At 35.2% G+C, this 17,203-nt stretch overlaps 1 protein-coding gene across 1 annotated transcript; it reads left to right on the top strand.

The window, feature by feature from the left end:
- The first annotated feature begins 336 nt into the window (after nucleotides 1-336).
- TMEM218 (transmembrane protein 218) lies at nucleotides 337-8,977 on the top strand. Its single transcript, XM_003764351.4, has 4 exons — nucleotides 337-392; nucleotides 5,735-5,845; nucleotides 7,471-7,573; nucleotides 8,433-8,977. The coding sequence occupies exons 2-4, from the start codon at nucleotides 5,736-5,738 to the stop codon at nucleotides 8,565-8,567; spliced, it is 348 nt and encodes a 115-aa protein (XP_003764399.1). The 5' UTR covers nucleotides 337-392; nucleotide 5,735; the 3' UTR covers nucleotides 8,568-8,977.
- The last annotated feature ends 8,226 nt before the right edge of the window (nucleotides 8,978-17,203 follow it).

Genomic DNA, 17,203 nt, shown 5'->3' on the forward strand with positions numbered 1-17,203 from the left:
AAATTGTATGACCATGGGTCTTTTCTTATATCAATAGTATTTTATTTTTCCAATTACATGTAGTTTTCAACATTCATTTTTGTAAGATTTTAAGTTCATATTTTTTTCTCCTTCTCCCCTTCCGCAAAATAATAAGCAAGCTGATATATAGGTTATATTGTGTACAGATTATACAAATGGTGAAAATAATATGTTTTGATCTTCTTCATTTTTATCTCCATAGTTTTCTCTCTGGATATGGATAACATTTTTCATCCCAAATCTATTGGAATTGCATTGGGTCACTATATTGCTGAGAAGAGCTGTCTATCATAGTTGATCATCTCATAATCTTGCTGTTACTGTATATAGTGATCTCCAGGTTCTGCTCATTTTACTCAGCATCAGTTCATGTAAGTTTTTCCAGGCTTTTCTGAAATCAACCTATTCATCATTTCTGATAGAATAATAATATTCTGTTACATTCACATACTAAAATCTATTCATTTATTACCCAGTTGATGCATCCACTTAATTTCCAATTCCTTGCCACTGGAAAAAGAGCTGCATATGTAGTTCCTTTTCCCTCTTTTATGATCTCTGTGGGCTACACACCCAATAATGGTACTGCTAGATCAAAGAGTATACACAGTTTGAGTACCCTTTGGGCATAGTTCCAAATTGCTCTCCAGAATGGCTGGATCAATTCGCAATTCCACCAGCAATTTATTAGTATTCCAGTTTTCCCACATCCCTTCAACATTTATCCTCTTTTCCTGTCATCTTAGCAATCTGATAAATTTAAGGTGGAACCTCAGTATTGTTTTAATTTGCATTTCTCTAATCAATCGTAATTTAGAGCATTTTTTCATATTACTAGAAGTGGCTTTCATTTTTTCATTTGAAAATTGTTATATCCTTTGATCATTTATCAATTGGGAAATGATTTGTATTCTTATAAATTTGACTCCGTTCTCTGTATATTTTAGAAATAAGGGCCTTATCAGAAACACTGGCTATATGAAAATTGTTTCCCAGATTTCTGCTTCCTTTCTAATCTTGACTACATTGGTTTTATTTGCACAAAAACTTTTTTAATTTAATGTAATCAAAATTATCCATTTTGCATTTTATAATATTCTCTAGTTCTTCTTTGGTCATAAATTTCTCTCTTCTTCAAAGATGTAACAGGTAAAATATCTCCTTGCTCTTCTAATTTGTTTATAATATCCCCTTTTATGTCAAAATCATGAACCCATTTCAGCCTTATCTTGGTATAAGGTGTAAGATACGTTGATCTTTCCCTAGTTTCTGACACATACTTTTCTAGTTTTCCCAGCAATTTTTGTCAAATAATGAGTTATCATAGAAGCTGGAGTCTTTTGGTATATCAAATAGTAGATTACCATAGTCACTGACAATTGTGCTTTGTTCAACTAGCCTGTTCCATCGATCCACCTTTCTTATTTCTCAGCCAGTACCAAATGGTTGGTGACTGCCACTTTACAATATAATTTTAGGTCTGGTATGGTTAGGCCACTTTCCTTTGCATTTTTTCCCACTAATTCCCTTGATATTCTTCCAAATGATTTTTATTATTATTTTTCTAGCTCTGTAGAATAATTTTTGGCAGTTTGGTATGACACTGAATAAGTAGATTGATTTAGGTAGAAATGTAATTTTTATATCAGATAAGCTTACCCATGAACAATTTATATTTTTCCAGTTGTTTAGATCTGACTTTATTGTATGAAAAGTGTTTTATAATCATATTCTTATAGTACCTGAGTATGTCTTGGCAGGTAAACTCCCAGTTATTTTATATTTCTCTTATCTATCTCTTGCTTCTGGGCTTTATTGATAATATATGAAAATATATATTATTTATGTAGATTTATTCTATAGCCTGCAACTTTGCTAAAGCTCTTAATTATTTCAAGTAGTTTTTAAATTGATTCCCTGGAATTCTCTAATTATACTATCATGTCATCTGCAAAGAGTGATAATTTTGTTTCCTCATTATCTGCTCCTATTCCTTTGATTTCTTTTTCTTCTTATTGCTAAAGCTAACATTTGCAGTATACTATTGAATAATAGCGATGATAATAGATATCATTGTTTCATCTTTGATTTTAATAGAAATGCTTTTAATTTATCCTCATTACACATAATGCTTTCTGATGGTTTTAGATAGATGCTCCTTATCATTTTAAACTTAATTTATTCCCATGCTCTTTAGTGTTTTTATTGGACTGGCTGTTATATTTTGTCAAATGCTTTTTCTGCATCTATTGAGATAATCATATGATTCCCATTACTTTTGTTACTGATATAGTCAATTATGCTGATAGTTTTCCTGATACTGAACTGGCCCTGCATCCCTGGTATAAATCTCACTTAGTCATAGTGTGTCATCCTGATGATAAGTTGATCAAATCTCTTTACTAATATTTTATTTAAGATTTTGCACCAGTATTCATTAGGGAAATTGGTCTATAATTTTCTTTCTCTGTTTTGGCTCTTCTTAGTTTAGGTATCAGCCCCATATCTGTGTCATAAAAGCAATTTGGTAGGAGTCTTTCAAGTATTTTTTCAAATAATTTATAAAGTATTGGAATTAAGTGTTCTTTAAATGTTTGGTAGAATTCACTTGTAAATCTAAATTTTTTTAGGGAGTTTATTGATGACTTGTTCAATTTCTTTTTCTAAAATAGGAATATTTAAATATTTTATTTCCTTTTTCTGTTAATCTGAGCAATTTATATTTTTGTAATATTCATTCACTTCAAATAGATTGTCAGGTTTATTGGCATATGGTTGGGCAAAATTACTCTTAATTATTACTTTAATTTCCTCTTCATTGGTGGCAGATTCACCCTTTTAATATTTGACACTGGCAATTTGGTTTTTCTCTCTCATAATAATAAATTTAATCAAATTTCTAATAAATTTCTAATAAAATTAATCAAAGATTTATCTATTTTGTTAATTTCTTCTTAAGACCAACTCTTGATTTTATTTATCAGTTCAATAGTTTTCTCAATTTCAAATTCATTAATCTCTCCTTTGATTTTCAGAATTTCTAATTTTGTATTTAATTGGGGATTTTTAGTTTGTTCATTAATCTCCTCTTTGTCTATTTTATTCATGTAGGTGTCTAGAAATATAAAATTTTCCCTAAGAACTGCTTTGGCTGCATCCCATAAGTTTTGATATGTTGTCTCATTATTTTCATTCTTTTGGATGATGACCACTGGTTTGAATCCACAAACCATAAACAATCTCCCAGACCTCCATTTTCTGTCTCTTTGTGCCTCATAGAGGATTCTATCATTAACAGGATTTGTGCAGTCTTACAAATTTATTTTCTAAAGAAATATCCCAAAAAGGAAATCGGGGGGAAAAAACCATAACCTCCAAATTGTGGTCCCGACTAATGGCATGTATATCTCCTTCCACCTCTTAGATATTCCTCATCCTTTTAACAAACATTTAGTGCCTACTAAATGCCAAGTATTGGAAATACAAATACAAAAGCAAAACAATATCTGCTCTTTAAGTTTTTTCACTATATTGAAGAAAAAACACTTTCAATGATAACAAAATGGATATTTTTATATTTTTATATAATTTATATAATTTACATTTAATATTTTTATATTGTATTTGTAACTGGATTTCATTAATGAAAGGAGTTTCAGGTGCAAGAACTCCTTTTACAATAGCAGATTTGCAATTGTTCTCAATTTATAATATTAAAATTGCTTAGAGAAATTACAAGTTAAATGATTTGTCCAGCATTGCATTTAGTATATGTCTGGACTGAAATTGAACCCATCTTCTTGATCCAGAAATTTGTATCTATGTGCTACACCATTCTCTGTAGTTACAAAGTAAATAGAAATACAACTTTGGGTAGGTAGGAAAAGGAAAGGCAAGAGCAACTGAAGGGGATAGGCTTCTTATAAAAGTTAACACTTGAAAACTTGAAGAAATGTGAATGGAGGACAACACATTACAAAGGAGACTCAGTTTAAAGTTGTCACCAAAGAAATATATGAAGAAAAAGATTGGCCTTTCAATTGGTGAGAGCAAGAGGAAATAATTACTGCTCGGACCCCCTATTCCATCATGATAATACAGAAAAAACGAGGAAAGTCTCCATTATGATAAGTGGGAAAATTACAGGATATCAACAGAAGATTGATGGGAATGGATGAAGTATAATGTGTTGGAAGGAATCCATTAATAGAGTTCACAGATCTATTGGAGTAACAGTTTGTAATTTACTGTTGTGTAAAATGTGACTGAAATTGCTTAACTCAAGTATTACTTCCTTTGTGCCTTTCCTGGTTATACCAGTTACTAATTCTTCTGCCCCCAAGTTATTAATATATTTCTTTTAAATATAATTTAAGTTGTGTGTGTATGATTTTTTTTTCTTCTTGTAGAATGTTAGTTCCTTGAAGACATGTACTGTTTGTATATTCAGGGCTTGGCACATAGCAAGACTTAATTGTTTGTTCAGCTGTATTTACTTAAGGGGGTACCTTCTAAACATGAGGCCAACTGTAAAAAAACAAAAATGAAATGAACTATAATGTTTGAAGAACAATATATAGGCTACTTTGATTAGTACCTTCAGTGGGCAAGGGAAAGTAATATGTAATTAACCTGGAAAAATAAACTAATGCCAGATTTTAAAGTTCTTTATATACCTACAGGCAAAAAGGAGTCAATGAAATTTCTTGAATAAGAGAATGACTGATAGGGAACTATGTGGAGGATGAGAAAGGGAAAAGACTTGAATTACACATACCTGTGTGTAATTTTAGTCTATAGCGCTGCACTAGAGATATCGTTCAGTTTGAAGAATAATGGGGAAATAGTCCTAAGATCTTGGCTTATAAATTGAAAAGGACCCCAGAGGTTATCCAACCCTCTCACTTTATAGATAAAGAAATTGAGGCTCAGGTAAAGGTGATTTGCCCAAGGTCACACCAGAGAATGAAGTGTTAAGAACTAGGAATCAAATCCAGGTCCTGATTCCAAATTCAGTGTTCTATCCATTGTGCCATTGTGGATCAGCAGTTCCACAGACTATTTTTAATACCAACACATAGTTTGCCCCATGAATTTGATTCATTCCGAAAGATAGTAACATGGCAATAGTAGAAGGCTTTTTCATATGTTTTCAACAAAATGCTTGCACCACTTTGTGTTATATGAAGAAAGTACCTTATGCTTCCCCATTTAGTAAGGTGAGACTTGGACAAAACAAGAGACTTCCCTATGGTGTGGCACAGCTAGTAATTTTCAAAACCAGACTTTGATGCTAGATTCCTTTCCAAGTCTACTACACTGGATCTGGCCGTTACAGATTAATGAAGGCAACAAGCTAGTACATATATGTCAGACTCTAAGCAATAAAAATAAAACAGAAAAAAGTCCTGTGTCCTGAATTTCTTGTGTCTATTAAGAGGTCCAAAGACTAGACATTTTTTAGAAATTCATTCTCTGCCCTGGTTAATTTTCCTCACATATTAATCAGAAAATCCCTTCCCGTTCACTACCACAATCAGTCAGTTGATGCTCAAACCTGGGCTTTTTATATACAAATAAATGGCTTAATAAAAATGGAAATATGAGGAAATAAGCAAGCAAAAAGAGCACATAGGATCTTTAATTTTGTTATTGTGGCAGAGCAGTGACCCTGAGCCAAAGTGGCAATGCTAATATTTCCTTTCTTCTCTAGAATGGCTGGCACTATACTTGGAGTGGGTATAGGAGTATTCATCTTAGCACTGCTCTGGGTGTTGGTATTGCTGCTGTGTGTGCTGTTGTGCAGAGTCTCTGGCTTAGCTAGGTAAGATGTTCTTTCTCTTTAGCTGATGGCAACAAAATTATTTTAATTAATGCAATCAAAGATGAGTTCATTAATGAAGCAGGAGTGAGAGCAGTTAACGCCAGAGGAGGGGAAGTGTGGGGAAAGGAAAGAAAGAGCACCAAGGACTCTGGAGAAATCTACAGTCTGCACTAGTCCATTCCCACTAATACTGGAGAGCTCAAAGCCCCACTTCCATGTCTATCCCATGTACCACTGCCACCAATTAATGTCAACACAATTTTGAATGCAGTCCCAGCTGGACCAATCTCTAACCTGAGAATGGTCAGAGCTAAACAAAGGGCAAGAGTATCAGGATACAAAGAAGCAGTATAATTTATTTCATTGTGAAGAAAACAATTTGCAAGCAACAAAGTCCTCCTGAGTAGGAGTGCTTAATATGTTGGGGTACAAGCAAAGCTTAAATAAATAATGAACTACAAATGGGCTGGACTTTGACATAATCATTTTTTAAATCTTGAATAGCAGTTTCCCACAGCAGGCCCATGCATGGACAATACAGATATTCCTTAGTCTTCTGGGAATACTCTTCAAGTTGATTGTTTCACTGTGGGATATAGTACTTGGTTTGGTTCACTTAGCTGTTAAGAGGAACAGGGATTATGAGCAAGTCAAAAGATGTGATGGATGGTTCTCGTGTCCCTGGAAAATAAGAGGACTAAATCTTCAATGAACACCTGGTATTGGTCAAAGCAATACTTTGCCAGAGGATGAGATCCAGAGCATAAAGAATTTTTGTTTTCCCAAATTCAGGGCACAGCTTGCTTGCTGGGTCTTAGCTTTATAAAATAGGATGTCTCCAAAATGTTTTGATAGAGTCTTAGGTAAAAGCACTTGGAGGTGAAATTGTTGAACTCATTAAACAGAATTCAGGAGATCATTTTTAAATTAGTGGTAGTTTGAATAAGTTGCATTTTAAGCTGTCATAAACACTACATTATTTATGGTCTAAAGTAAAAGATTTATTTTTCAGTTTTCATTGTGAGGTGGGAAAACATGCTAGAAATATAGGGAAATCTACTTTCTCTTTCACTTAAAAATAATTGTTTAGATTTATAGAATTTGGTTAATTCTTTCTCTAAAGCTCTAGATCTGGGCTCAGAGAAACTAATGAAGCAATGATTGTGAAGCTAAAGCCATATAACCTCTGAAAAACAGTCATTAAACATGCTCTCTGTGGATGTTCTGCCTGCACTGCCAATAGTGAAGAAGAAGGTTGTATTAGTACATGAGAATTTATACAAAAAAAAAAAAAAAAAAAAAAAAAAAAAAAAACCTGCTTTGACTTGAACTGTTAGGGTTATTACAATATGCATATATAATCAGAGGTAAAAACAAAGGTCCCAAACTTGCAATAACAGAAATTTGGATCATATTAAGGATACTTGTAGCTAATACCTATCTAAAACAGGACCAAGAGACTTTAAAAAATTTTCTGAAATTTATCAAGTTAGGTGGCCAACAAAACCTCTGACTATTGTTATGGGGCTAGAATCTATAATACTGGCTTCTGGGACCAGTCTAAGCCTAACACATTAGTGGAAAATGTGAACAGTACTCATAATATTTATGTATTTGTCTCTCAGGTTCTCAGTCATTTTTGTTTTCCTTGCTGCTTTGATTATCACAACAGTTCTATTGTTCTTTCCTCGGGCCACTGATATCCCAGCCCCAAAGGTCGAAATGAAGGTAAATTCTCTTTCTTTTTGCCTTTTTAGTTGTGATTCTTAGGTCTTTCTGAAATCGAACAGGATCTTCACTAATGTAGGGTTGATTTATTATATGATATTAGAAAAACTGTGATGGCAGAACAATGAAGAAAGTAGTTTTTAATGCCCCTTCTGCCCATTCTTCAAGAAAAATAATCTATTTCTAAATCTTGGTCAGTGTTGCTACCTAGTGAAATTGGTAAATTATCACCCTGTGAACTTAGGGAGAGAAGAGGTCTGAGACCATCTAATGTGATAGTAGAACAAAGAGGCCAAAATCATTACTGTAGGTTTCAATCAGTGTAACTGGATGATAGTTATTAATTTATTACAGTGATCAGTGTATGACTTTTGGGATGGATTATAACAAATTATTTCTGCAGGTATTGCAAGCAATTGGTTATAATCATATTTGTTCAAGAAATGTTGGATGCATGAATGCACAAAGTGTCCAAATACTTTCACATAAATGCTACAGAGTATTATTTAAGGCTTATCTTATCAAGGACTTTCTTGGTTTCCCATTAAGTTAAGGAGTCCTAAAATAGAAAACATCAGCCAGGGAATGTAGAATTAAATGATCCTTCTAGAATCCTTTTGGAGGTTTTCTAAATTCTTAGTCTTTTAATTCATTAAAGCTCTAATTCACCTCAGCTCTAAAAGGGAACTAGCTTGTTTATTTATAAAGGAAAGCCAGAAAGAGATAAGGTTTGGAAGTTATAAACATGTAGGAATTAATGACCTTTGCTAACCAAAGATTTTTCAACTTTATATGACAAAGATGTAAAAGTGAAAAACAGAAGCTATCACTTCTGATGTTGTTTTCTTCTGTTTTCTAGATTGTGGACAAGTTCTTCATTGGCCGATATGTTCTACTGGCTTTTCTCAGTATTTTCTTCCTTGGAAGCCTCTTCCTGTTACTAATTTATCACCTTTTGGAGCCAATCTATGCCAAACCACTTCGGTCATACTGAAGACTATTCAAAGAAACCATAAATACTAGTTGAACAGAGCTGCTGCATGGGCAGCTTCCATTTCTTGGATCTGGCATGAATTCCATGAATATTGGGATTCATCGAAGGAGTTATGTAATTATGCCTGTGGGGATAGATTCTCCCTGAGAAATGGTGATATCCTCATAATCACCTTATATAACTACACATCACTTCCCTTTTTTATACCTCAATTTTTCACTTAATTAGAATCAGAAACATGAGGATAACTATTTTGGAGACTTAAATTAGACAGGATAAAATGGAATGATTTACAGGAAGAAAATGTTTGCTTATAGCTGGTAGAGGCCAAAAATTAGGTACTTTATGATGATCTAGGAAACTACTTCGCTTGAAAATGCACTTCGATATAAAGTGTTACTTTCATATTTGGAAAATTTTGTGTGGTACTTAGTTATTGAGACTTCAGTCTCATTTCCTAGCTAATAAAACAGTTAACATTGTCTTTTATTCCAATAGACTTGGGATGGAAATGCCATCCATATCTAGAAAAAGAACTTTGGAAACTGAACCTGGATCAAAACATAGTATCTTCACCTTTTTATTGTTTGTTTGCTTTTTTCTTTCTCGTGGCTTTTTCTCTTTTGGAATGATTTTTCTTCTACAACATGACAAATATGGAAATATGTTTAAAAGGATAGTACATGTTTAACCTATAAAGGATTGCTTACTGTCTTGGGAAGAGGGGAGGTAGTGAAGGAAAGGAGAATAAATTGGAACACAAAGTTACAAGAACAAATGTTGGGAGCAATTAGATGCACAGTGGATAGAGCACTAGCCCTGTATTGAGGAGGACCTGAGTTCAAATTCTGCCTCAGACACTTAACACTTTATAGTTGTATAGCCCTACACAAGTCACTTAATCCCAATTGCCTCACCAAAAAATAAAATTAATAATGTTGAAAACTATCTTTACCTGTATTTATTTAGAAAAAAAAATTATTTAAAAAAAACACTGATTTTTGTGTATTCCAAGTTTGACTAAAGGTGAGAGAAGAGTTAAGGAAGTAATAGTAGTCCTCTCTTTGGTGATCAATAAATTGAATATTCATTGCATCCTGTGCCTTCATTTTCTCCTTGGGTTGTTCTTCTTTTCCTCATTTACTATTATATGAATTCAATTTGAGACTATTATTTTATCCTCTTTGTACTATAATCCTTTCACTAGAGCTATTAATGGCCATACATCTTTGGTGTGTCTGGGATGTCCTTTTACCCGTTTGGAATTCCAGACTGAGTGATATTAGTCATAAAATGGGCAAGAGCTCTAAATTTTATCTGTTTTCAAAAATCAGTCTTTTGGCTTAAGATCAGAAACTTGAAAATGAAAGCTGAAAGTCAAAGTAAAGTTTTGGGAGGATGGTTATGGTCACTTGGTTTCTGTTGAGTCTGATTATGAACATAGAGAAGGCCAAATTCCTGCCCAGAAATATAAGAACTAAATTTTGACAGGAACAAAGCTTAGGGAATCATCAAGCATAGGGACAGGTTGAATCTTCCCCAATTTGCCTTGGGTCCTACCTTATCATTTTCAACTAAGATGGACCCCATAGAATAATATACTTACATTATATACTGAAGCTTCACTACAGAAATAGAGGATGCTTCAGAGGGAACTATTTGTGAGGAATCCATTTTAGCACAGATCACATGTAAGGGAATTAAAAGGATTACTGGGAAATCATCTAAGCAGATTGGAAGGCAAGAGCAGACTAACATTTTTCATATTATTGTACTATACTCTGGTTCAGAGCATTTGCATCTGCTGTTCCTGAAGATCTCAGGTCCCTATGAGCTGCAACACAAAGATGCTGGACCAACCCTAGTAGAACTGATTCCTAACAAGAACAGGCTTTTGCTTATCAGCTTCTCCTGGAGAGTCCCTGCTGGAAGAGCAAGTCTGGTAAGACTCTTATGGGTAGGTAGCTGATCATGTATGTATCCCTCTTTCTGCTTTTTCAATAAGTATTTAGCAATCAGATCATTATGTTAACAACAGTGAGACTGTCAATCATTATTAAAAATACAATATAAAATATAAAATACAAATATACAAGATCAAGAACTTTTCATTTCTCCCTACTAACACCATTCATAAACAGCTATTTCAAAAACAGTAGAAACAGGCTTGTGGGTAGCAGGGATGGCCTTAAGTAAAACTCTACTTTGTGGAAAAAAAAAAAAAAAGTATAGCTTTACCATCTTCTAAACTTCTACTTGCCGGACTTCAGGTCAAAACTACAGAGCTGGAATCAAAAGAATCTTCTCTTTATATAGCTTTCTATATTAAGCTCCTAGAACTCAGGGAAAGGCTGGCATCTATATCAGATCTGAATTTTCCTCAATTTGTCAGCTATTGCTTCTTTGTGAGCTTTTAATCCTTCAAAATGCATTGGATGGTGTAGAAAACATGTACTTAGTATAGGTTTTGCCTACAGAAAACTGACAGGTAAATGGGGCACACATCACACATGATGTAACAGACATCCCCACCACTTTTAACTTTTGACATTTTGATTTGGCTTATGTTCATATTCAATTGGCAGCCTGGTAAGTAGTCATAATTATGACGTCATGATTCTTTCCCCCCATTTCTTCCTTCTTTTCTAGCAGAAAATTTTCTACCCTCCATCCTTAACCATTACTCATCTCTCAAAGTCAACATCAGTAATTTTGGCAAGAGCATCCTAGAACTTAATCTGTGCCCTTCTCTCTTCTTCTCTGTTTCAGGGTGAACCATGTCTTTCTCCTAACTTCTCCATTTCAAGAGTTAACCATGTCTATTCCTAACAATGCTGAGTTCTCAACCACTGCTCCCTTCTTACCTTTTATTACTATCTTCCTCTCTCCATTGTCCAGGCCTCTCAGTGGAACTCTGAAAAGAAGAAATGCAAAAAATGATTGCTTTTTAATTATAAATGATATTGTAGCATCTATAAAGAGGAACACTTTAGTCTTGAGACCAAATGTGAAGTTAAATTTAATAAGTAATTAACATAATGTTCTGACATTAGCCCTGTATGTGTGCTGAGACCCAGAGATAAAGTTGACTCCAGGCTTCTGGTGAACATACAAGATCCATGACAGAAGTAGAATGGGAATCTTGGAGACTGGGAGAAATCACTGTAGAAAAACTAATCCCAATTCTAGGCTCCCCAAGCCCTTAGAAATACATAAAAATAACTTCTCTCTCAATTGGATACATTTCCTATGGTAGAAAAAGTGACAAGTAACAGACTTCACAGCTAAACACACATGGAAAATATGGGCAGATAATATTTAGTTCTTATCTCTCTCTGCTTGTCTAACTATTCTCTTACTGGGAAATCTCATTTATTCTCAGTCTTCAACTATCATCTCTATACTAGTGATTTCCAAATCTGTCTGTATTTTTAACTTAACCCTATCTCCTGAGCTGTAGACACTAACCCAACTTCTTAACAGATGATCTATTTAGATTACTTATTGTTTTCTCAAATTCAACTTGGCTAAAGTCAAACTCAAAATTTTCCCTTTCCCATTTCCAGCCAAAACTAAATTTATTTCTATAAATGTAATGATTACTTTCACATAGTCAAAATTAGTATCACCAAGTCGTGAATTTTTTTTTCTTTTGTGTACTACCTTTTTTCCACTGCAACCGTATTTCTCCTGTCTCTGATCCTACACACAACCACCAGATAAATGTCATCTCCCTTATTCGATAGTCTATGATGCACCTGACATCCACAGTCTGATGCCATACTTCCCTGATTTGATCCCCATTTCCCTAAATAATGTATTCAGTAGCCCTTAAGCACATCACATTGGGCAGCTGGGTGGTTCAGTAGATGTAATGCGAGGCCTAAGTCAAAAATACTCATCTTCCTAAGTTCAAATGACTCCTCAAACACCTAATCACTGTGTGACCCTAGGTAAGTCACTTAAGCCTGTTTTATCAATTCCTCATCAGTAAAATGAGATAGAAAAGTTAACGGCAAACCACTCCCAATATTTTTACCAAGAAAACTTCAGATGGGATCACAATATGTTAAATACAACTGAATAACAATAAAACATAGGATGTATTTTCCCCCTTTTCCTGAAACACAAACGCTTTTATCATACCAACAACATCCTGCCTATCCAAATACTACATATCCTTCAAAGCCTTGCTTAAGTCCCACTGCTTCTATGAAGTTCTCCCTAATCACTTCAGTTGTGTTCACTTCATTCTCCAAACTTGAGTAATTTTGTTTATATCACTCATTAAACAATAACAGCATTGTAACAACTCTGGTATTATTATTATTTAGTTCTCTTACATGTCTGGTCCCTTGAATCAAACTATGAAGTCAGTAAGAACAAGGAATACATCCTGATATATTTCAAAATCCTTCAGTTCCTAATATACATCAGATAATAAGTTGTCTTGAGAATTTAAATTCCTGGAGATAGCTCAGTTTAGAACATTTTTGTTTTCTGGGAGTGACAATCCATCCTAACATAGCTGTCAAATCTCTAAATAAGTACCACTTATAATCATGGGAGCCAATAAATTCTCCAGAAATTTGAGCAAAGAGAAAATAACACATTATTGCATTACAGATCAATACAAATTAATAAGTTAAAGGAATAAGGGAATCATAAAACAAAGGAAATCTGAGTAGTAGGAGATGCTACACAACATTTCTGAATTCCCAGATCCCCACTTCTTTGAAGTTTGAGAGAGGTCTTTTACTCTTAGCATTGACAAGATCTAGGGAAGTCTCTATTTAGACTCTGGGTCCCATGGTGTTCTACTATGGGATAGTATCTCCATCTAGAGGCCAAAGAGGATTTTGGAACTGCTAAATTGAAGCCCATTAATTGGCTCTGGGTATAGGAGTTATAGTATGTAAAGTCTACTGTGGATAGGAAACACTAAATTTAACTGTGAATAGATTCTTCCCATAATCCTTTTGAGGACCCTTATTTCTCCTTTTGCCCTCATGGCCAGAATAAGATTTGATAAATAATTGTCTTTTTAACCACTTTCTAAAATCGGAATGTATTTGGGGAACACAGGATAGAGGAAAAGAGATAAGGTATTGATTTACTTTCAACAATATATACTCAGTCAGATTATCATAATGAAGCACTGAACTCAACTAATATAGGGTCATGAAACCAACCTGTCACAGATGCCATATACTAGAAGATAGGTTTCTTACAATCAACATCCTTTATGAATCCTAGTAAAAATTAATGGTGAGCCAAACCCAATATTACCAACTACATAGTTTTTGAATAAAACCTGAAGTGATAGTTATCAAAACAACTAGATGAGCTGTCATTTACAGAAAGAGGCAGAGTTGGCAGGGGAGGGAAAAGATTAAATTTGGGGATACAGAGAGATATAAAGATCACAGAGGAAGGAATTAGAGAGTAGACTCCCAACTCTGCAGCTCTACACCTGAAAATGTGTAAGTCACCTCTGTTACAGAGGGGAACAATTGTTTACAAAGTCAGTTCAAATTTAATGCTAATGGGAAAAAGAGAGGAATAGTATGGCCTGTTATTATGTTTTATCCCCACAGAATCCTTCCCTTTTATCTTGGCACCTAAAATTTAGGTCACCCAATTCAGCAAAGAAACTAGACATATTCTAGGCAAAAGGCTATGCCTTTCTTTTCTTATAATTGGAATTTCACCTTAATTCCAGCCCTACTATTGTACTACTTACAACACACTTTCTGCTCAAAATGAGTCTTTTTTCTTTAATCTATGATTCCCTGACACCTGTTCAACCCCTTTCCCCTGAAAATTCTATTAAGATCTATCAGGCCTGGCCTGGGACTAAGCAGCTCTGGCTGCCCAGAATGTCTATGTCTGTGGGTGTTTCCACTGGAAAATTTTCTGGGTATCCAACGGAGATCCTTGGCTCCTCCACTTCAGATGGGGGCTTCATGTTTCTTTATATCTAGGAGGAAAATAATAGAGACTTAGGTCAAGTATATAGGACAGAGAAAAGAGGATCAGGCAGACTCTTGTATCTCCTTAGAAGAATACTAGATCTCAATATGTACCCTCAAGTTCTATCTTATGCTCTTCATAAACAGAGTGTGAGGGTAGGAACTATAAATCTCCCTTCTATTCTAAATAAAGTAGATTGGACCTGGAAACAAGTTTCTACAGGGAGTCAATTACATTCCCAGGAATCACTAGATTCCCCTTCCTTCTTTTCAGCATTTCAAAACATCCTTCATCTCACCTTGTATCAAAATGATACTCTAAAAGTAAGAGGGGCATTGATTGAGAAATTAACTGCTCTAGTCTTAAATGCTTCCTGGCTCCCTCTTTAAAGAGGGCAGCATGAATTCCATGTAGTCCTCAACCTCTGACTCCCCCCCAATCTTTCATACCCACATGGGAAACAGATTCCCTGAAGGGAAAGAGCTCTCCTATCCTTTCCCCAGATAAGCAACACTAGAACAGAGCTCCCCAGGCTTCCCATGGAATACAAAAGAAACTCCCTCCCAGCCCTTCATTCATCTAGTCTGGGTTCAAAGCATCAAACTGATCCCTGCAAGCAAAAAAAAAACAGGTCCAAGAGAGGACCTCAGGAGGCCACAGAAAAGGTTATCCATACCACCACCAACACAGCCCAACTTCTGACCAAACTCTTTTTCTTTTCCCATCTCCTTCCCATGCCATCCCATTTCCTCCCTCCTTTCTTCTCCCCAAAACCCCATTGTCCATCAATAAAAGAGCAGAGAGAGAACCAGGTCAGTATCTCCATTGGACTTGATTAGAATTCACTTTCATTGTTTTCTTCACCCTTCAAGCAGAGTACTAGATAATTTTGGACTGTGAACCTCATAACAGTGGCATTACGACTGCAAAGAGCAGAGTCTTTACTCTAAACCTCCCCCCCTCCCCAAATAAAAATATCCCTAAAGTCCGGTCCTCCCCAAAGAAGGCAGAGGTCCCTGTTCAGGTTCTGCACTTCATACAAAGAAGATCCTTAAATACTTGACTTGATTCCTTCCTCTGAATATCTCTATAAGTTCTTGTATTTATCATTTTATAAGCCGAGGAAAAATGGAAACTCCTAAAACATAGAGGAATACCCTCTTCTTCTCCATCATAAGATCTTCCATCTCTAGAAAGTTATGAGAAAAGATGCTTCTCCTTATACAAGGAAATCAAAGCATTGAACTATCTTAAAGTCAAGCCAGAAATCATTACTTTCTGCAAACCCATACTTTTCTTGGCAGAGATACTGGAGTGGTTTGCCATTTCCTTCTTCAACTTATTTTACAGATGAGGAACCAGATGCAGTTAAAGTTGAGTGACTTGCTCAAGGTCATATTGCTGGTGTCTGAGGCTTTATAATTCCACGTCTGATACTCTGACCTCTGTACCATCTGCCTGCCTAGAGGTAGGGTACCATAGTGGAAAAAGTACTGGCTGAGGTGGAGAAGAAGACCTGGTTTGATGTTTACTTCCTGTTTGACCTTGGACTTCAAATTCCTCATCATCTCTTAAAATGAAGCAATTTTGTGTTGTGTTGATGAAGGTGGGTGTGTTAAGCAGAGAAAAATTGAAGAATTGATAAAAATTGATCCCTGGGGTAGGCAGGGAGAAAGCATTGATAGAGATCAGTTTAGCTCTGTGGTCCTACCCTCTGAGGAGGTCACCCAGTCAGAAATTCAATTTATGTTCAGCCCCTGAGGTCTGCCCTTTGTAGAGAATCTTGGGCAACTTCATCTTGCCATGTCCTGTCAGAAATCCCAATCGTGACCCTGAGGTGAAATTTTCCCTATAAATTCTACTTGTGGCCCATGCCATATTCACTGCCCTCCTTTGGATCCATTCATCTTGGGTATTCTGCCTAGTGGTATCTTTTCCCCTTACCCAAACTTTCCCATGCCACATGGTATCTCTGCTAACTCCACTATGCTTTTCAATCCCACTTCTCCTCCTTACAGCTAACTGTTTTAGGATTTTAAATCTCTTTCAGGATTTAGCCTGTCAGCTAAGAACATGTCCCAACCTCATGGATTGCTCCCTTTTTACTGGGTAATTGAAATTCCACTAAAGAACTTAACTTTCATATGTTCTCCCACTCAATTTCACATTTATCATTTCTGGAGTCTATTGTGTCCCATTATTTTGTCTTGTAACCTCTTCCCCAAATAAACTTGCCTCTTGCCAAAGAGAATGGTCATTGTGGAATTCTTCACATGACTGAATCTCAACATTTGCTACCTACTATCATCTGGTGTCTACATCAGCCACATCAGTGATGAATGGCGATTCTGTCAATCAGTTATAATCAACAAGCTTGATCCCATGGAAGGTCTAAGAAAGGGCTTTGAGAAGTCCTCTTTTCAACTTTCTTTTTTGTGTAGTCTTCTCCAATTAGGATATAAACTTGAAGGCAGAAACTAACTGTCTTTCTGTTTTTAATCATTATTATCTTCTCATGTTTGCTTAGCTCTGTGTTAAGCCCTTAGGGCTAAATAAATTCCTGTTGATTGTTTAATAAATGCCTGTTGACTTAAACTTCTCTGCTTCTTCCTATAGGTGGGAGATCATAGATGCTGAACATTTCAGATGTATTGTTTAGTTTT

This window comes from Sarcophilus harrisii, chromosome 3 (assembly GCF_902635505.1).
Source record: "Sarcophilus harrisii chromosome 3, mSarHar1.11, whole genome shotgun sequence".
NCBI classification, from domain to species: Eukaryota; Metazoa; Chordata; class Mammalia; order Dasyuromorphia; family Dasyuridae; genus Sarcophilus; species Sarcophilus harrisii.